The sequence below is a fragment of the Phodopus roborovskii genome, unplaced genomic scaffold (assembly GCF_943737965.1).
Source record: "Phodopus roborovskii unplaced genomic scaffold, PHOROB, whole genome shotgun sequence".
Classification (NCBI taxonomy): domain Eukaryota; kingdom Metazoa; phylum Chordata; class Mammalia; order Rodentia; family Cricetidae; genus Phodopus; species Phodopus roborovskii.
The window spans coordinates 3,992,311-4,013,664 of record NW_026126432.1 but is presented as its reverse complement, the minus strand read 5'-3'; the positions used below and the strand labels follow the sequence as shown (position 1 = coordinate 4,013,664).

The 21,354-nt window shown below is 40.8% G+C and overlaps 1 protein-coding gene across 1 annotated transcript in view; it reads left to right on the top strand.

Moving 5' to 3' along the window:
• Positions 1-674: 674 nt before the first annotated feature.
• Positions 675-21,354, top strand: part of Larp1b (La ribonucleoprotein 1B) — a 94,793-nt gene continuing 74,113 nt past the window's right edge. Inside the window, 7 exon segments of the mRNA XM_051185684.1 lie at positions 675-1,314; positions 10,752-10,810; positions 11,329-11,388; positions 13,090-13,264; positions 15,635-15,775; positions 17,826-17,969; positions 18,418-18,583. Coding sequence (XP_051041641.1) covers positions 813-1,314; positions 10,752-10,810; positions 11,329-11,388; positions 13,090-13,264; positions 15,635-15,775; positions 17,826-17,969; positions 18,418-18,583 — 1,247 coding nt within the window. The 5' untranslated portion in view covers positions 675-812.

The following is a 21,354-nucleotide window of genomic DNA, read 5'->3' as shown; positions in this document are numbered from 1 at the left end:
CCCTGAGGAAAGTCCTGGTCCCTGGTTCAGAGACAGGAGTAGGGAGTAGCAGGTTCACTGTCGCCCGCCGCTGGGGCGTGGCCCACATCAAACCACGCCCGCCGCACTCGGGAAAACTCATCAGGCCGCTAGGCTACTAGGGGAGCGGGTGTGTAGCCACGTCACTCTCCAGGGTGCCCTGCCCTCTACACGCCTTCTGAATGCTCCGCCCCTTGTCTCACCTCGGCCTCTGCAAGACCCGCCCCTCATCTTGGCTCGCCCTCCGGTTCTCGCCGGGATCCTTGGGCACTCGCCTGCCGAACGCTGGTCTCCTTGGCAGCCTCGCCCTCCTTACGCTTCGCCCTCTGCACGCCCCGCCCACTGGCCCGCCTCTCCCTCGACACGCCCCGCCCACTAACCCGCCTCGCCCTCTGCACGCTCCGCCCCCGGCAGCCTCGCCCTCTGCACGCCCCGCCCCCTGGGGCAGTTACCGGCTCAGGCCGCGCGCGCCTCCGCGGCTCCCCTAAAGATCCTTCAGCCTGGCTGGAGCCCCGAGTTGTCGCCCGCGCCCCCTGAGGGCTCGCGGCTCGGGCGCGCCCGGCGCGTGTGGCGAGCTCCGGCCGTGCGCTGCGACGAGGCCGGGCGGCGGGCGGTTAGCGCTCCGCTCGGCGGGCGGGGAGGAGCGGCACGCCGAGCGCTGCACGCCTCGGCGGGCGGGTTCCGCGTCCCAGGACCGAAGCGGGTCTGTGCCCCCGTGTGGAGAGAGGGGCGGCCGGGCTCCCTGGACCCGGACGGCCCCGGGCTGGGCAGGAGGCTGGGGCCAGGGGCCGGCCATGTCCGCTCGCGCCCCGGTGCCCGCCGCTGCCCCCCGGGAGGACCCGCCCGCCGTGGCCGGCGACCGGGACGCGCTGTTGGCAGCGGCGAGCCGGCGGGCGGAGCAGCCGGCGCCGGGCGAGCGGGAGGGCAAGGAGGCGAGGGAGGAGCGGGCCGCGGCCGCCACCAGCGCGGGGGCGCGGGGAGAGCCGTCGCCGGCGCTCGTGCTGGGACACAGCGTGCCGCAAGCGGCCGTGCCCGTGAGGCCGCTGGCGCTGCACCTGGCACACAAGGCGCGCGCGCCCGGGGGTCCCTTCGGCGGGGAGGCCCCACCGCCACCGCCGCCGCCGCCAGCACCGCGGGACCCTTCAGAGGACGCCCGAGAGGACTCTGCGGCAGGCGGCCCCGAGGACAAGCCGCCGCCGCCGCCAAAGGGGAACCCGTGGACCAAGAAGCTGCCGCAGCACCTGTCCCCCGTGGGCACCGGCGCGCCGCCGCCCGCTCAGGACGCCCCAGAGGCCGGTAAGTGCAGTCCGCGGGAGGTGTTGGGTTCCTAGGTGTCATTCAACGTGCCGATTTACATAAATGGACATCTGGGAGAGGGAGCGACAGGAAGAGGTGGGACCTCAGGTTCTCCTTGACGGCTAGGGGCACGGACGGCGTGGGTGACTGGGCACCCCGGCCGGGCTCGACTTGTGCCTTCACGTGTCGGCGACCCGGACGCAGTGAAGACTGTGGGAAAGTTTCCGTGAACTTGCCTGAGTGTAAGCGAGTCAGAAAAAGCGGATTTGTGTGCTAGTGCGAGCGCGATTGGGCTCGCTTGGGAAGTTAACTGGTGAAATGCGAAGTGTCAGAAGACTGCTAGGTGGTTGTGGCTCTGAATGTAGCTGGCATTGAGGTGATTTTCGGTCGTGTTTCAGAATGCCTGACATAGGACAGTTGATTGAGAGTCTGGATCGCACGGCTTGTCCCATGGTAGCCTGCGCGTTAGAGATTGGGTTGTGCCATTGCGTTCGAATGCTGACCAATGCAATATGGCCCTTGGAGCTTTATTTGGGTTGCAGCAACTGCAGTTTAGAAAATACTGGCCTGTACTTTGTGGCTCACGCCTGTAACCCCATCGATGTGGAAGATTAGGCGTTCGAAGCCAGACTGAACAATTTAGTATTTCAAAACGCAAAAAAAAAAAAAAAAAAAAAAAAAGAGAGAGAGAGAGAGAATGGAAATGCTGAGTGAAAATAAACTGTACTAAAAATAACTGGGTTTTCTATGGAAATTGAGATTGTTTTGTTGGCACTGTTTCGCTGTTCTGAGGAGAGTCCAAGTTTGAGCATGTTTTCGGGGTTGTGGGGGTCAAACGCGGTGAAGGGATCCTGTACAAATGTGATAGTTGTATTTCTCCTGTAGGGGGAGATAAATGTTGACTAACTTAGTTTCTTAGCTTTTGCAAGGAAATCCTCATTAATTTTTTGTTAGTTATTTGTTGGGTTTTGAAACCCAAACTGAGTGGCCCAGGCTGGTCTGTAACTCTTGACCCTCTTGCCACTGCCTCCTTCAAGGCACTGGGATTATAGGCATTAGTCTCTTCTCATCAATTCTTACTAAATTTTGGCACTTTAAGGGAGAGAAAAAAAAACCACTGAATTTTGCTCTCCGTTAGTATTGGCGTAATTCTGGCTTAGTTGAAAAGAGCTATTTAGTACCATTGCTAAGTGAATTAAACATGCTGTGCCAAGTTTCTCTAAAATCTAGTAAGAAAGCCCTTGATGATTGTTTTATTGACAGTTACCTCTCCACGTCTAGATTTGTATTTATTGAACTACCAAATAAAATATGAAGCCATTTTTTATAAACCCAGTTTTTTAGACTTTAAAACTTTTCAAGAGACTCTCTGAGAGTCTTTTTTTTTTTTTTTTTTTTTTTCCTATGTTGGGATAAGGCCCAGGGCTTTATCATCAAGTTGTAAATGTAGATTTCCTACACTCCCTCAGGAATTTTATTTGCAAATTACTTGGAAAAATATTTGACAGTTTAACCTATGTGTGCCTTGGATCTTCAGTTTTTCTTAGCTTAAGAATACAGTAACACTTAATTGGGAATATGACCCATACCTGTAATTCCAGCAGGAGAATTTTAGGTCAGCCTGGATTACACTCAAGACCAGGATCTCAAAATCAAAAGGAGTCTGGCCTGGTGACTCATTCTTTAATCCCAGCACTCTTGAGCGAGTGACAAGCACATATCTGAGTTCAAGGCCAGCCTTATCTACCCAGTGACCTAGGACAGCCAGCGATATGTAGGGAGACCCTGCCTCTAAACTAAAGAAAAAAATCAAAAGGTGTTAACAGGTAACCTAAATAAGAGGTTGTGGTATAGGAATGAATGCACTGCTGAAAGAAGTGGATGATAGTTTAGTTGTTGCTAACTAGCTAGTAGACTTTTGGTCTTATAAGATTATCGGCCTTATAAATTAATGATATGGATTGGTTGTGTCTGTTTGTTTTTTTTTGTTTTGAGATGGCGTTTTCTGAATTATCAAGGCTAGCAACAAGCTCATACCTCCCCTCAAACCTGCCCCTGGGAGGATGGACATGGAAGAGCCAATTTGTTTGTTTGTTTGATTGTTTTTCAAGACAGGGTTTCTTTGTAACAGCCCTGGATGTCCTAGAACTTGATTTGTAGATCAGGCTGGACTCAAACTCAAAGATCTGCCTGTCTCTCTGCCACCCAAGTGCTAGAATTAAAGGCTTACACCACCACATACAGTAGAGCCAGTTCTTGACACTAGAGTGCTTTCTACATGAAAGCTAGGTATTGTGGTCTCCTGTTTCCCTAAGAAAAGTCAATAGGATGGTATAGTGCTTGGGCAGATGGTTCAGTGGTTAAGAGTACTTACTGGAAGAAAAAAAAAAAGAGTACTTAACACTCTTTCAGAGGACTCTTTTCATTTCTAGCACCCACATCAAGAGGCTCACCCAGTTCCAGAGTATCTATTGCCCTCTGGTCCCTGAGGGTGTTTGCACTTGGGTGGAGACACACAAAAATAAAAGTAAGGCATTTTCTAAAATACAAAATAAAAAAAAAAGGAGATATGTAATGGTACATACTTATATATAGCCCCAGCCACTCAGAGACTGAGGCTGCAGAATCAAGTACACCTAGGAGTTTGAGACCAATATAGTGAGGCAAGGCAGGAGACAGAGGTGGCTCAGAGGTTAAGAGTATATAATGCTTTTTCAGAGGATCTGAGTTCAGTTCCCAGAACCCACATTGCGTAGTGAATAGCTGTCTGTAGCTCCAAATCCAGAGAGTCCCAATACCTTCTTTTTCCCTCCTTGGGCACCTGTACTCATATGCACATACACAATACACACAGATAAACACATAATTAAAGTGAAATAAAGTAAGGCCCTGTGTCAAAAAGAGAATGATAATGATGATAAGTAATCAAATATGTCCAGAGACCATTTAGGACTCAAAAGCTGCAGGTTGTTATATTAAGTTAGTAATTTATTGAGAGGATTCTCTTAGGATTTATATTATAAAATAGGATACTCTTTTTTTGGTGTTTTGAGAGAGTTTCTCTGTGTTCTGGAACTCACTCTGTAGACCAGTCTGGCCTCAAAGGCCTCAAATTCACAAAAATTCACCTGCCTCTGCCTCCTGAGCACTGGGATTTCAGGTGTGTGCCACTAACACCGGGCAAAATAGGATACTGTTGGAAGAGAAAGAAAAGGATATTAATCAAAGCCAAACTGATAATCTTATGAGTGAGGTAAAGGAATGACATCCACAAATTTTTGTCATAAATTCTATTTTCAGAGATACATTACAATAAGCATATGGAGTCTTTAGGATATGGTCATAAACTTCATTACATTTATTTATTGTGTGTACACACAAACACACATGCCACAGTGGGGTTTTGTTGTTTTTTGAAATAGGGTTTCTCTTTAGCTTTGGAACCTGTCCTAAGACTCTTTCTGTAAACCAGGCTGGCCTGGAACTCACAGAGATCCATCTACCCCTGCCCAGCAGTGTCACAGTGGTTAATGTGAAGATCAGAGAACAGCTTTGGGGGAGTCGTTTCTCTTAGATTATGTGTGCTCTGGGGATCAAGCTCAAGTTAGACTTGGCAGCAAGCTCCTTTACCTACTTAGCCAGCATATCAGCAGCCTAACCTTTTCTAGACAAAAGTGAGGCAGCATCTTTTGTGGTGTTTTTGAGACATGGCTTCTCTGTATTGCCTGTCCTGGAACTTGCCCTGTAGACCAGGCTGGCTCCCATGTTTTGAGACATGCCTCCACTTTTAGGATGGCTTTGGTGGTTTATTCTGTTTCTGAGAAACCAGATAAAACACTTGAGCCAAAGCCAGGGCCACCTAGGAATGTCTTGGCTTTAGTATTGGGACTTCTGATCTAAGATCTTTTCAAACTATCTTAAACTTGTGTTAAATAGTTATAATTTAATGACCTCTTCATTAAGTAAGTGACTTGTTAATTGCTTGCTTGTAGCTGTAGTTGTATAGTAAAAATAAGTCTTTTAGTGTAATTTCACAAAACCTCAGAATATAAAAATACTGATGTTTTGACCATTTTTTCATATTTATTCTTTGACTGTGTTGTTTTGAGAAAGGATTTCACTATATAGCCTTGGCTGACCTGGAATTCACTATGTAGACTAGGTTGCCCTCAGATCCACCTGCCTTTGCCTCTCTAGTGCTGGGATTAAAGGCATTTGCTGTTGTGCCTGGCTTTATGTGACTATTTATCAACTCACTCCCCCAAACCCTTTTTTAAAAACCACAAGTTTGCTGTTCATATCTTCATGAAATACATCATAAGCAAAGTGTGTGTGTGTGTGTGTGTGTGTGTGTGTGTGTGTGTGTATGTATGTCCTAAAAATAAAACTATTGGGGCTCAGTTGGTAGAGTGCTTGCCTCACATAGCTGTGCCTTTGCATTTCATGTCAACATACACCACAGAGAAGACCCATAACTCTTGATCTTTTGATTTTTCCTTTAAAAAGAGTTAAAAAAAAAAAGTCATGTTATTGGTTAATCAGTTTCTGATTATTATTATTTTTTTAGATCTTTCTAGCTATTATTTTCAAAAAGTATATTCTATAGATGTGCTTGGAGTAGGAAATTTCATCCACCTTTTTTTTTTTTTTTAGTACTGACTAATTTTTAAGTTTAATCTAAAATTTAAGATTGGGTTTTGTGTACCTCAGGCTGGCCAGAAACTAAGTAGCTGAAGCAGTCCTTGAATTTCTGATCCTCCTGCCTCCACTTACTAAATATTGTGATTCAAGGCTTGTGACATTTCATCACCATAGTGATATCCAGCTGTCTGGCTAATCCTTTATAATCTATATTCATTTTAAAATTGTGGAGTAATCCATAGATATAGCTCATATAGCTAATTTAGGGCTGACCTATTGAGCCTTGCTTGTTCCCTTCCCCTATCTTGACAAAACAACTTTTTTGTTTTTGTTTTTTTGGACAGGGTTTCTCTGTGAAACACTCCTGTCTGTCGTGGAACTCACTTTGTGCACCAAGTTGGCCTTGAACTCTGCTTCTGCCTCTGGAATGCTGCAGGGATTAAAGACATGTGCCTCCATTTATATGTATCTTTTTGTATTTGTTTACATCTTTCTCTAGGATAAATGTAGAAATGAAGTGCTATATTGCAGAGTATTACTGTTGGACACATTGCTTTCCAGTGACTATAAATTGATATTTTCTTTGTTAGCAAAGGAGAGAATTAAGACTTTCTGTCCTTTTGAGTTTCAGGAATTTTCTCCTTTTTTAGATGAGAGGCTTGCTATGTAGGTCAGCTTGGCCTTACAGGTTTTTTGTTTTTGTTTTTATTTCCTTTTTTTTTTTTTTTTTTTTTTTTTTTTGAGTTCCTTACCTCAGCCTTCCCAGTGCTAGAATTATAGGCTTGCACCGTCAACCTGATTTTTTTTTTTTTTTTTTTTTTTTTTGCCTGAGTGTATGTCTTGTACCACCTGTGTGCATAGTGTCTTCAGAGGCCAGGAGATGATGGCATTGGATCCCCTGGAGTTGGAGTTCTAGACAGTTGTGAGCCACCATGTGGGTGCTGGGACCTGGGTCTTCTGCAAGAGTAACCAGTGCGCTTGATCACTAAGCCAACTCTCCAGGCCCAAAATAGTTATACTGGTTTCTTTCCCCATGGTTACTCCACCCCCCCTTTTTTGTTCTATACTCCTGTATTTTTTTTTTTTTTTTGACATGGAGTGGTCTTTTAAAACTTATTTATTTTTTGAGATTATAATATTAATAGCATCATTTCCTTTTTACCTTTCATCCCTCCAAACCCTCCTATATACCTCTCCTTGCTTTTTTTTTTCAAAATTATGCCCTCTTTTTCATTGTTATTCCTATGTATAAACATAAAACAACCTTCTCTGTTTGTTTAATGTTACTTTATGTTTTCAGGGCTGCCCATTTGGTATTGGATAACCAATTGTTTTCTTCCTGGGAAAGACTATTTCTCTTTGAGCATTTCTTTGTGGCTTGTAGCTCTTTGTGTAGGACTAAGGCTTTATGGTCATTCCCCTGTCTACTTTAGCATGTATATTATAGGTGTTGTCCTTGTTCAGCTAATGTTTAGGTAGTCATTTTAGGAAGACTTTATGGGTTTAGTTAGCTTCTGGCATTCCTATGAGACCCAGCCTCACAGCATATTACCTGATTCTCCTCTGGTTCTGTCTTCCACCCCCTCTTCTGCAAAGTTCCCTGAACTATAGGTGAGTGAGCTGTACTGTAGTTATATTCAATGGGACTGGGTTCTACAACTCTGCATTTTGATTGATTGCCATGTTCCTTGACATGTTTTATCCCTATGCACTTGTACATATATGTATGTGCCTATACATGCTATTTCATTTACTTGTAGAGTATTACAGGCACATTCTACCATGCTGTGTTACCTTCTTTCTTTCTTTGATAAGCATTCTTTTAAAAAGTATACACATAGTTATTTATTTAATTTATTTGGGTCTTTATATAGCACTGGGTATCCTGAAACTCTAGATGTAGACCAGGCTGGCCTCTTCAAATCTGCCTGCCTATCTGCCTCCTAAATGCTGGGATTAAAGTCCTGTGATACCATACTTGACTGCTATTTTATTTTTAATTAAGTCTATGTGCATTGGAAGGGTGTGCACTTGCCTATAGAGGCCAAAAGATATTATTGAACCTCCAGTAGATGCATTCACAAGCAGTTATGACCTGTGTGACCAAACTCAGGTCCTCTGGAAAGAGTAGCAAAAGCTCTTAACCAGAAACCATATCTTGACCTCCCCTTCCCACTTCAAAGAGAATTTAAGATTACAGCCAGCCTGGTTTTGAACTTTGGTAGTTCCTTTGCCTCAGCCTCCCTATTGCCTTGTTGATAAGTGTTCTAGATCCTATTTAAATCTATTTCTAGCTTTATGAGGCTCTCTCTCTCTCTCTCTCTCTCTCTCTCTCTCTCTCTCTCTCTGTGTGTGTGTGTGTGTGTGTGTGTGTGTGTGTGTGTGTGTGTGTGTGTGTCACAGAGACAGACTGAGAGGGAGAGAAAGTCTTATTGTAGCTCATGCTGATGGTAGACTTCCAGTCCCAGGCTGGTATGATTAACTGGTGGCTTGCACCTGTAGTCCCAATACTAGGGAAGAAAGCAGAGACAGGATCGATTCAAGTTTGAGGCCAGCTTGTCTGCATAACCAGTTCTATGTTAGCCAGGGCTACAGATCCAGACCCTGGCTCAAACAAATAAATCCAAATACATACATGCATGCATACATACACACATGAGTGGGTGAGTAAATATAAAAAAAAAAAAAAAAAAAAAAAAACCACAAACTGCAGCTTTAAAAGCCTTAATTTAACGACGGTTTTTATGATCAGCCATTGTGCTGTCTTTCAAGATAAGGACAGGTGATGCAATGGTTGTCTGTTTTGCATGTTTGGGGCACTGACCTCATGCATATTGTGTAAGCTCTCTACCAGCCACTGAACTGCAGCCCCAGCCAACAAATTTCTACAGAGAACTGTTACTTTCGTTTTTTTGTGTCTGAATTCTGAGTGTCCTGGTTGCTTGGTTGTTATTTTATTTATTTATTTTTTGTTTTGTCAACACTAACTAGCATTATCTGAGAAGGGGGAACTAAATTTAGAAAATTCCTCCAAGCCTGGCCATAGTAGCCCTTGCCTTTAATCCCAGCAATTGGAAGGCAGAGGCAGGCAGATCTCTGAGTTCTTGGCCAACCTGGTTTATAAGCACTAGTTCCAGGACAGCTAGGGCTGTTACACAGGGAAACCCTATCTGTGTGGGGTGGGTGTGGGAGGAGAAAATTTCTCCATAAAATTGGCCTGTGAACAATTTTAATGAATGATTGTTGTTGGAGGACCTAATACATTGGGGTGCCACCCCTGAGCTGGTAGTGCTGGGTGTTATAAGAAAGTTGGCTGAGCAAGCCAGTAAGGAGCACTCCTCCATGTCCTTTGTATCATCTTCTGCCTCTGTTTTCCTGGCTCTGGCTTCCCTCTCTGATGTGTAAGAAACAAATGCTTTTACCTCCCAAGTTGCTTTCCATGATTTGTTTGTTATTAAAAAATTTAGTTTCTGTGTATGAGTATTTTTGTCTGCATGTGTGTATACCATGTGTGTGCCTAGTGTTCACTGAGGTCAGAGGAGGGTTTTGGATTCCCTGAAACTGTACTTATGGATGGTTGTGAGCTGCCATGTGTATGCTGGGAACTGAACCCTGGGAGCTGAACCAGGGTCTTCTTTAAAAGCAGCAAGTGCTCTTAACCACTGAGTCATCTTTCTTGCCTCCGGTAATGGTGTTCTACATGGACAGAATCCCTAGTAGAGAGAGATACTCAGTATAATCTATTACAGGTTATCAAACCTGTTTGTTTCCTAGAAGTAGTTTGAAGTCTTAACCCATTTTCTAGATGTTTCTTGGTGAATGTATTATATAGAGTACTTTATCCTATTATAAAATGAGTTGAGGGCTGAGGCTGTAACTTGATAGAACACTTACCTTCCCATTCATGACATGCCAAAAAACAAAATTATAAGAGAGAAGAAAATTCATAGAATAGAATTTTACTTAGAAGCTACAGTTTTAGTTTTATGATGTATTTTCTTTTCTTTTTTGTTTTGTTATTTTTGTTTGCTTTTAAGACAGGATTTCTCAGGCTGGAGAGATGGCTCAGTGGTTAACAGCACTGGTTGTTCTTCCAGAGCTCCTGAGTTCAATTTCCAGCAAGCACATGGTGGCTCACAACCATCTATGATAAGGTCTGATGCCGTCTTCTGGCACGCAGGCATACATGTAGGCAGAACACTGTAGACATAATAAAATAAATCTTAAAAAAAAAAAAAAAAAGACAAGAGTTTCTCTATGTAGCCCTAGGGTCTCTCTTTGTAACAGTCCTGGCTGTCCTGGAACTCTTTTTGAAGACCAGGCTGGCCTCAAACTCAGAGATCTGCCTACCTCTGCCTCTGCCTTCCAAGTGCTGAGATCAAAGGTGTTTGCCAACACCGCCATGCTTGTATTTTCTTAATAAAAGGATCAGTCTGCCAGCTTAGTCGGAATTAGTATTTTCCATATTTTTTTTGTGTGTGTGTGTTTTCAAAACAGGTTTTTTTTTTTTTTGGTTTGGTTTGGTTTGGTTTTGCTTTTGTGTGTGTAGCCCTGGGTGTCAGATCTGTTTGCCTTTGCGTCCCAAATGCTAGTATTTTAAGGCTTGAGTCCCTACTGCCCTGCTAGTATTTTCTACGTTTTAAATGTGAAATAACATTGAATTTGCATATTACAGTTGATGTCCTAGAAGGATTTTGTTGTAATGACTGTGCTAACTTGTCAAAATTGAATAATACTTATTTTGCTAAACGTATTAAATAAAAGGTTGTAAAAACAATTTTATATATTTTCTTTAGAGCTCAGCTCCCCAAAAATTATAAAAGCGGGAAAACTCAAGACAAAGAAATCCAACAAGGTATGCTTTTATAGGATGTATTTTTTAAATGTATTGATTTTGAAAATCATTTTGAAGCAATTCTGCTTTGAAGTCTGATTGTAAGGCATTGAATTTTGACTTCAAAATGTTGGAGAAATATTTGAATTAACTTGACAAGTCTACGTATAAGTAAATAGAGGTGATTTTTCAAAATAACTATTACTTTGATTTTGCTGTTACTTCTCCCCCCCCCTTTTGGTTGAGACAGGGTTTCACTGTGTAGACCAGGCTGGCCTGGAACTCACAGAGATCCTCTTGCTTCTGCCTCCAGGTTGCTGGGATCAAAACATGTTGCTACATGAGCCCCAGAGGTATCATTGTAGCCCCGATTACCCTTTTGTGCCCATGCTTGATCTTGAGTTTCTGTTTCTCCTACTTCTAAGAGCTAAAGATTGTTGGCATGTGCCACCATGCCTGGCAACAAAAATGACATTTAGAAATATTTTTTCTGTCTAAAAATTCTTTTCAGGTATAACAATTATTTTATTACATTTTAGGCTAGTGACTTCAGTGATATGGCAAACTGGCCAACACCAGGTGAACTAGTGAACACAGGGGTAAGTATGTATTTAAGTCTATTTTAAAAAGAAAATTATTAATTGCTGTATTGTGTATATTTAAAGATATATCTCATCAGTAGGATTATTTTTACTTGAAATATTCTTTGCTCCATAGTATTAGTAATGAATTTAGTGCCTTAACATTTACCTAGAGTACATTTTCCCTTTGATTTTGTAATAATGATCACATATGTTATAATAAATCAGTTACATTTTGTATGAGTATATGCCTTGATGAGATGATTAAAACTTGACAGCCTTTTTAGTGTTTTGCTCAATTATAATGTACTACTTTCATTTACATTTCCCTACTTGGCTATATCCCCAGGAGTTGGGGTAAGGTATTTGCATCTCTGTGTAACTTTTTTTTTTTTTTTTTTAACAAAAAGGATTAAATTTTATTTTTGACTTAAAAAATTAGATTTATTTATTTAATGTATATGAGTTTTTTTGTGTGTGTGTATGGGACCCATATGCTTACTTGATGCCTGCAGAGGTCAGGACTTCCTGGAGCCATAATTAAAAGGTGGTCGTGAGAAACTGAGTTTTGGCAATTGACTCAGGTCCTTTGAAAGAGCAACATGTGTTCTTAACTACTGAGCCATCTCTCTAGCACTTAATTATTATTAGATGAAGGGGTTGGGTTTTTTTCTTTTTTCTTTTTCTTTTTTTATTTTGAGACAGGGTTTCTCTGTAGCTTTGGAGCCTGTCCTGCACGCACTCCATCTGTAGACCAGGCTCCCTCAGACTCACAGAGCTCTGCCTGTCTCTGGGATTAAAGGTGTGAGCCACCACAATCCAGTGCAAGTAAACTCATTACATCAACACAAACAGAAAAAAAGGGGGGTTGGCTTCTGCCTGCAAATGTTGCAGTCATCCCCACTATCCAGCAACTATTTGTATTTTCTGTGTGTGTGGAATAGTGTAGGAGGCACTGTGTTTTCTGTCTTACTCAGTACTGCTATCTTGTGATTTTTTTCATGTTTTGTGTGTCTGTAATACATTTTGTTTTTATGGTTGTAATGTAATGGTGGGCATTACATTAGCTATTGCAAATGAAACTATATAAAAATTGGCATGGATATTTCCTCCCTCCGTCCATGTAGTAAATAACTAGGAGAAGAGTGGCAAGATCATATAGTAGTTATTATTTACTTACTTATAAGAAACTGCCACAGTCTGGGTAGTGGTAGCCTATGTCTTTAATCCCAGCACTAAGGCAGAAACACAAAGATCTCTAATTATGAGGCCAGCCTGGTGTACAGAGTGACTTACAGGACAGCAAGGGCTACACAAAGAAACTCTGTCTCAAAAAACAAACAACAACAAAAAATAAAAAAAGAATAAAAGAAAAGAAATTGCCAAGTTTTCACTCACAATGGTGGTGTCTAAGAATTCCCATTATTTTACAACCTAAGTAACTCTTAATTTGGTCAGTTTTTAAAACTTGTAGACATTGTAGTAAATATATGGTTTGCATTTCTTAGACTAATGGTGACAGCATAGTATTAATATGTGTTGGTGAAATTGGGATTTAACCCAGTACCTCATACATACTAGACAAATGCCCCTCCCTTCCAGGTTTTTATTTTTGGTTATTTACTTTCTAATTCATTTAACAATACTTATAATAGATGCTGATTTTTTAAAATTGAAATGTTAATGGAAATTATTCTATTCAGAACACTTTTTTTTCAGTCTCAGAGTGTTAGCAGCCAAGGAAATAAGAAGCCACAATTTAGAAAAGAAAAAGAAGAGAAGATTGAAAAAAGAAGCAACAATGAGAGCAAAGAGAACCGGGAAGCAAAACTAGATGGTCCTGTTGAGAATGTCAGCGAGGATGAGGCCCAGTCAAGCAACCAGCGGAAGAGAGGTCAGCTGACCCATATCTTCATTTTAACTTGAAGTTTTTGAAGACTGAATGGTGATGAATTGTATTAGTTAGTTAACTGCTATCTTTGTTATCACATGTGGATGCTATGTGAACCACTTGGAGCAGTAACTGACATATACACACACACATATATATATTTGTTGAGACAGGGTTTCTTTGTAGCAGCCCTGCTTAATAAAACTATATTCTGTAGAAAAAAAAAAAGAATAAAATTCCTTATAGGTATTCTTGTAGGCTTTCTTAGAAAGTTATGTAATGCCGTTATTTTAAATTTACGCTGAAGTTGCTTTCTGCTACTTAGAATTCTGAGTAATTGAAAATCTGTTTTTTTAATTTAAAAACATTTTTATTTTATGAGGCTAGGTGTTGGTGGAGCGTGCCTTTAATCCCAGCACTTGGGGAGCCAGAGGCAGGCGGATCTCCGAGTTCAAGGCCAGCCTGGGCAGAGTGAGTTCCAGGACAGGCTCCAAAGCAATACAGAGAAACCTTGTCTTCAAAAACAAACAAACAAAAATTTATTTTATGCGCATTAGTGTTTTTTCTGCATGTATGTCTGTGAGGGAGTTGAGTTCCTGGGAACTGGAGTTACAGACAGTTGTCAGCTGCCATGTGGTTGAAGCAGGTTCTCTGGAAGAGCAGTCAGTACTCTTAACTATTGAGCCATCTCTCTTTAGCTCCTAGTTTTCTTTTTCTTTTCCTTTTTCCATTTTGTTTTTTCAAGGCAGGGCTTCTCTCTTAATCAGTCCTAGCTGTCCTGGAACTCACTCTGTAGACAAGGCTGGCTTCAAACTCACAGAGATCCACCTGCCTCTGACTCAAGTGTGGATTAAAGGTATGTGCCACCACTACTGGCCAGCCCCTGGTTTTCTAAGAGAAATGATAACAATTGTAGTCAGTATTTTAAGGATGTTTGTTTGAGATAAGGTCTCAATATGTGTACTACTGGGTAGCCTGGAACTCACTTGTTTTTGTCTCCATAGTTCACACCTGACAATTTCTTAAAGATTTTTATTATGTGCAAGTGGGGGGGGGCACGCACATGTGTGTTGGTGTATGGGTGTGTGTATGTAGGCACAGATCAGAAGAGGGTGTTTTGGTCCCTGAAGTTGTAGGCAGTTCTGAATCCCCCAACATGGGTGCTAGGACTTGAATTAGGTCCTCCAGCGGGGCAGGTCACAATCTTAACCTCTGACTGGTCATCCTTCCAGCCTAAATCTTAGTCAATGTTTTCCCTGAAAAATTAAGTTATAGAGGAAAAACTTACTGCCCTGAAGTATTATTATTATTATTATTCCTCCTCCTCTTCTTCCTCCTCCTCTTCCTCTTCCTCCCATGGTGATTCCAAATCCCTTCAAGTTGACAGTTGAAATTAACATCAAGGGGCAATGGTGGCACACACCTTCTGATCTCAGGACTTGGGAGTCAGAGGCAGGTGGATCTCTGTGAGTTCAAGGCCAGCTTGGTCTACAGAGCAAGGTCCAGGACAGCCAGAGCTACATAATGAAACCCAGTCTTGGAGAAAAGAAATTAACATCACAACCACTTTCTTTTCTTTAGACTTTTGGTGTGTATCTCAGGATAGTCTGCAACTTGAAATCCTACTGCCTCAGCCTTTCAGATGCTAAAAATATAAGCATCATGGGCCACTTTGCCCAGGTTCTCTCATCTTCTTTGTATCTGTAACAGCTATAATATAATGACTGTAAAGAAAATTGTGTCAGAGAGGAAGCACCTATGCTTATTCCTCGAATGCTTTGAGAAACCACTTAGTAGTAATACTGGACAAATAATTAATACTTCAGACAGTGTTCAAAAACTGAAGTCCCTGGTTTTGTGTTTGTGTGTGTGTGTGTGTGTGTGTGTGTGTGTGTGTGTGTGTGGTATGTGGATGCAGATGCATATGTATATCTCTCTGTCTTATTTGAGATGGGTTATCTTACTGAACCTGAAACTTGCTGACTAGCAAGCCTGGGGAGCCTCCTGTCTCAACCTCCTCAATCTTGAGTGTTAGCATCATAGGCCTTGCTCTGATGTGGGTGCTGGTGGTGAAGCTCAAGTCCTGGTACTTGGCCAGCTAGTGGATTCATCTCCCCAGCTTTTGGGGTATTTGTTTGTTTGATTGATTTGTTTATTTATTACTGGCTCTTTACTTGCTAATATTTCTCTTGAAATATTTCCACAAACTTATCAAGGATCAGTCAATAAATTTGGGAAAGGGTTATTTTTGTAATCTGCAGATAATCCATTTAAAGGCAGCTGAATCTTTAAAATTCAGAGTGTTTTCAGAATTGTAGAGCTGTAATAAAAATTGTACACTGTCATGAAATTATCTTGTTTTGTTTCTTCAAGCTAACAAGCACAAATGGGTACCACTCCACTTAGATGATGTGAGACCAGACAGCCAGGAAAGACCTGGGTCCCGGAACAGCTCTAGATGTCAACCTGAAGCAAACAAACCAGCTCACAGTAATAGGAAAAGTGATACACGAAGTAAGTGTCATTTCAAGAGTGCCATGAAATTGGAACAAACATAGGTTTAGTGCTTATCTGGAGCTGTAAGAGTAAACTGCAGATGCATTTCTAACCCTACATACCTTCAGAAGATTCTGAAGGATAGTGTCATTATGGCATTTAGCAACAAAGCTGAATGTTAGCAGTGAAACTCTTAACCTTATGTCCAATTTTGGTTTAATTTTACTTTATATTTTGAGATAAGAAAGATCTCACTACTTAGCTGGGTTTAGCCAGGCACTTATTATGTGCCTTACCTCAGACTTGTGATCTTCCTGCCTCAGCCTCTCACATGCTAAGATTACAGGAAGGTGCCATCACTCTGGGCGTCTGGTCTTTCTTACAGCCACCTGTCTCCCCATTACACATTGCTTTAGTTATCTTTCTCTTTAATCTCCATCATTGTCTTAATAGTTCTTTTGCTTTGTCTTCCTGACATTGTTATTTTAGAACTTTCTATGTATACCAGGCTGACCTTGAACTCACAGCACACTCATATTTCACCCTCTTCTCACCAGCATCAAAAGGATTAGGTTGAAAAACCTTGTCTCTATAATTTGTTTCATAATTATTGGATTATTCCAATTTAAAGTTGATGTTTTGCTCTCACTAATTATACACAATGTCTTAGCTCTTCTGTTGTGTTCAGCATTTTAGGCCTCATAGTATATCAGTTGTGGAATGCTAAACTGGCACTTGTAATGCTCTATATTACCAAACAAACAAACAAAAAATCAGTTGATATCACAGGACTTTCTTTTAAGATTTATTTATTATGTACACAGTGTTCTGACTGCATGTCAGAAGAGGACACCATCAGATCTCATTATTAGATGGTTGTGATCCACCATGTAGTTGCTGGGAATTGAACTCAGGACCTCTGGAAGAGTAGTTAGTGCTCTTAACCTCAGAGCCATCTCTCCAGCCCTCACAGGACTTTCAAATGCCTATAAGACTGGATAGGTAGCTCATTCTTATCATTTTTTTATGTTAATTGGCTATTTGTATATCCTTGTTTTGCCTGTTATTTTCTTGTTCATGGTACCTATGTCGTATTTGCATACGGGAGACAGTGTGTTGGGCAGTGATGGCTCACACTTTTAATCCCAGCACTTGAGAGGCAGAGGCAGGTAGATCTCTAAGTTTGAGGCTAGCCCGGTCTACAGAGCAAGTTCTGGGACAGCTAGGACTACACAGAGAAACCCTATCTTGAAAAACCCAAAAGTAGAGGGGGTGTGGATAGAGTATGTATTATATATCAATTCTTCTTGTTCTTCATGTGTTTTATCAGTGTTTGCGTGTGTGTCTACTTTCAGTTTCTCCTTTCTTTAAAACAAATGCCTTTCACTTGAATGGTAATATTTCTTCCTTACATGTTTTATGGAAAGTGTATTTTTAGAAGACATGCAAATTCAATAACCTTAGAGCACTGTGATTATGTATTATGCACATTCTTTGTAGAGAACCTCTTTGTCTTTCTAATGTATCATTTACTTTTTATATGCCCAGTACACTTCTTATCCCCACCTATTTATTAACAGTCCCCTTGGACTTCTTACTATGTTTAAAGATAACATGACTATTATCAAGCATTATAAAAGTGGGAGAGAATGTGGTAGCTTCTGCCTCATGATCTCTGTATCATGGAAGTCTTAGGCAGGAAGATCTTGGAGTTCAGGCCAGCCTGGACTGAATATTCAACACTATCTCAAAACCCACAAAGGGGAGCCAGGCCCCTGGTGGTTAATGCTTTAATCCCATCACTTGGGAGACAAATCTCTGAATTCAATGCCAGCCTCAGATACATAGTGAGACCTTGTTTGAAAAACAAAAAAATCCAAAAGAGGTTGATAAGGGATGACTATAATCAAAATACATTGTAAACATATGTGAAACTATCAAAGAATAAATAAAAGATTTAAAAAATCCAAAGGAAAAAAATGGGGGAAGGTAATTATTATCTTTCCATAGAGGTGATCCTATAATTTTATTTATTGCTAATTTGAATGTATAAAATTTTTATTTTAAGGTTGGAGACGGGATAGAGAAAAGAGAGATGATCAAGATGAAGTATCCAGTGTGAGAAGTGAGGGTGGTACCATCCGAGGTTCTGCAAGAGGCCGGGGAAGAGGCCGGGGCCGGGGAAGAGGCCGAGGTCGAGGAAACACTAGATGTATGATGAGATTTTTTTTCCCTTTGTTGGATGAGCTTTGCAAAAAGTTAGCAAATATTCTCATTTTTCCTATTACCCTCTATTTTGTTAATTTTTTATAGTTTTATTTGTGTGTGTGTGTGTGTGTGTGTGTGTGTGTGTGTGTGTGTGTGTGTGTTTAGGTGAGTATGCCATGGAGTGCACGTGGATATTAGAGAACAAATTGCAGAATTGGTGTTCTCTACCATGTGTGACCCAGGGATTGTATTCAGGGTATTAGGCTTGGTGGCCTGGACTTTTACCTGCCAAGCCATCTTTCTGGCCCTTTTACACAATGTTTCTGTTAATTATTTTGGTTTAACAGTAAATTTGGTTTTCTGTTTGAAGTTCTTCATTTTGGATTTCTCTTTGCAGTTATGGCTTACTTATTTTTTAACTTGTGATCACCTTTCTTTTACTTTATGTCCAGTGAACTTTGATTATTCATATGGTTATCGAGAGCCAGGGGAAAGAACTGATCAACCATTTCCCACAGAGCTAAACACCAGCATGATGTATTACTATGATGATGGCACAGGTGTACAGGTATATCCTGTGGAAGAAACATTGCTTAAAGAGTACATTAAGCGACAAATGTAAGTTGATGTAGACAAACATGGCAGTAATGTCTGTTTCTATAGCAAACTTATATCTTTGACTTTTTGTTTGTTTTTTTGCTTTTCAAGACAGGCCTTCTTTGCTTTGTTGCTTTGGAGCCTGTCCTGGAACTAGCTCTTGTAGATCAGGCTAGTCTTGAACTCACAGAGATCCACCTGCCTCTGCCTCCTGTGTGCTGGGATCAAAGGTGTGCACCACCACCACCCGGCATCTTTGACTATTTTATCCTATTTATAAAACTACAATAAGAAAAATTAGAGAATGAGAATATTATTTTGATTTTTTTTTTTTCCTAGGAGACAGTGGCAAAACAAGGATCCACAAACTTTTCTCCATGTTCTTGTTATTTTCCTAAGACGAGTTAAAATATCATTGCATAGGCCAGGCCTTGGTGACACATGCCTTTACTCCTACCATTCGGGAGGCAGAAGCAGGTAGATCTCTTTGAGTTCAAGGCCAGCCTGGTCTACAAAGCTATACAGAGAAACTCTGTCTGGACAAACAAAATACACACACACACACACACGTGTATATTGCATAATGAGTAAATATCAAGCAAGACTATAAAACTTCTATATATTAAGTAAAATGTGCCTCATTTGCAAATAGATGTTTATATTAAATTTGTAAATGAGCTCGGAGGTACATGCCTATAATTCCAGTACTGGTTAGCTGAAGCAGAGCAGCTGTAAGTTCAAAGCTAGTTTGAGACACAGAACAAAACCCTGTCTCATAAAAAAAAACAAAACAAAAAAAAAAACAATAATACAAGCACTTTCAATGATAAAAAATGGTGCTCAATGTCTTTTAATTTTTCACAGCAACTGATTTCTTCATTGTCTGTTTTTTAAAGTCTTTTAAGCTCTTTAACTTATGTTCTTATTTCTCTGTGACATCTATTAAATGGATGTTTTAGTTCAGACCTTAGTTCTCCATAATAGTTGTTTTCTAGCCCTCTTCTTGTTTTACATATGCATTTTGAGTATGTGGATGGTATGTTTATAATGATGAGAAAAGAAAAACTTTCCAAGTAATTTGTGTAACAAACTGAATAAAATCTTAATTATTTTTCTATCTTGCATGCTAAAGGAAAATGAACTATTTTTGAGAGGGCATAAGCATTAAAAAAAAAAAAGTCATTTTTATAAAAAAGAAACTGGATGTCCTGTGTGACCAGAAGTTTCTTCATTGGCAGCAGCCAGGAACCTTTGGTAGCCTTGGTAGATGTGATGGCCTCTAACTCCGTGCAGAGCAACTTGCTTATTTTGTTCTTGCTTCCTTTGTTAAGGTTGACAGAAAACGGAGAAGGGTCTTTTTATGGCCAGAAAGTGCCTGTCAACTTCATACGATTATTCCTGTCATTTGGTAACTCTTACTGCTAGGTCCCTTCTGAGACCTGACAGTGAACAAACATGCAACTCCATGTCAGGATATTCGGACTCTACTGTGCTCATGCGAGTGAGGGAGGAGCAGAGCTACTTCCTTGTTGACAGTTTCTGGTCATGCAGTGTAGAATGCAGAGCTGCTAAGGTAGGACACGGAGCAAAATGTCAGACATTAGTCATGACTCTTTTTTGTTGTTTCAGGGATTTCAGGCAGGGATTTTGGCAAACATCAGTGGAGGATCACTTAGGGAAGCTGGTTCGCACTCTGCTCAGTGGAGCTGTGGCTTTGAGGAGCTGTTCTTTAGACTTTGTGTTTCTAGTACTTAGAGAAGTGATCTATTTGGGTTTGGATTTTTTTTTTAAGTTTTCATTATACTTTGGGGCTAAATATGTTTTTAACCAGTACCACACTCTAACCAACTAAGAAAACTAGGTAGTTGATATAAACTTTAGAGTAATATGCCTCACTATTCCTAGTGAGTAGTCTCAATCACTTTAAATGAAAATTTTTATATCAATAATACATTTTAAGTTTTTATTTTATTTTTCCTTTTGTAAGTGGTACTCATGGAGCCCAGGCTTGCTTCAAACTCCTGGTCCTTCCTACCTCAACTTCCCAAGTGCTACCTAGTCACTACACTGGGTTAAATTTTAACACTGATTATTATTTGGAGCAGACAGTCTCTTGTCATTCAGATCTACAGACTTGTATATTTGTAACCCAGCATAGACTATAGCTAATAGTGATTTGTTGATTTATTTACATAGTTTGGTCTTCACAGTGGATTATATTTAAAGGGAAGCTTATTACTTACTGATTTAAGGAATTTGTGTGGAAGTACAATTTAACTTGTGACTGCGTCAGTGTCTACTGTACTGTCCCAGGTTTCATAATCTCACACATTTCAAGATTCTGAGGCATTGTGGTTAGGCATTTGAGATGAAAAAAAAAAAAACAAAAAAAACAAAAAAACAAAAAAAATCAGAATATGCAACTTTGATTTTTTTCATTAAGAGTAAATGACTTATTAGTGATGCTGAGCTGCCAGTAAAATAGCCTCTATGAGAACTTTTCACTATGACTTAATATCACACAAGACAACTTTAGATGTCCTATGTTTAAAAAGTAGGATAATTACCCCCCCCAACACTCAAGTGAAATGTTACCCCTACCAGTTATTATTTTATAATATTTATTTCTTCCAGGTTAGAATTTGTCCTAAGGACCTCAAGGTTACTTAGTAATGGAGTTTTACACTAAAATATGTGAAGTTGTGTGTGTTCTCCTATCTTGCTGCCTATTGAATTTCCTCTAGAATTGAGAAGCTGTAGAATTGGCAGCTATTCTATGTCACCATGGGTTT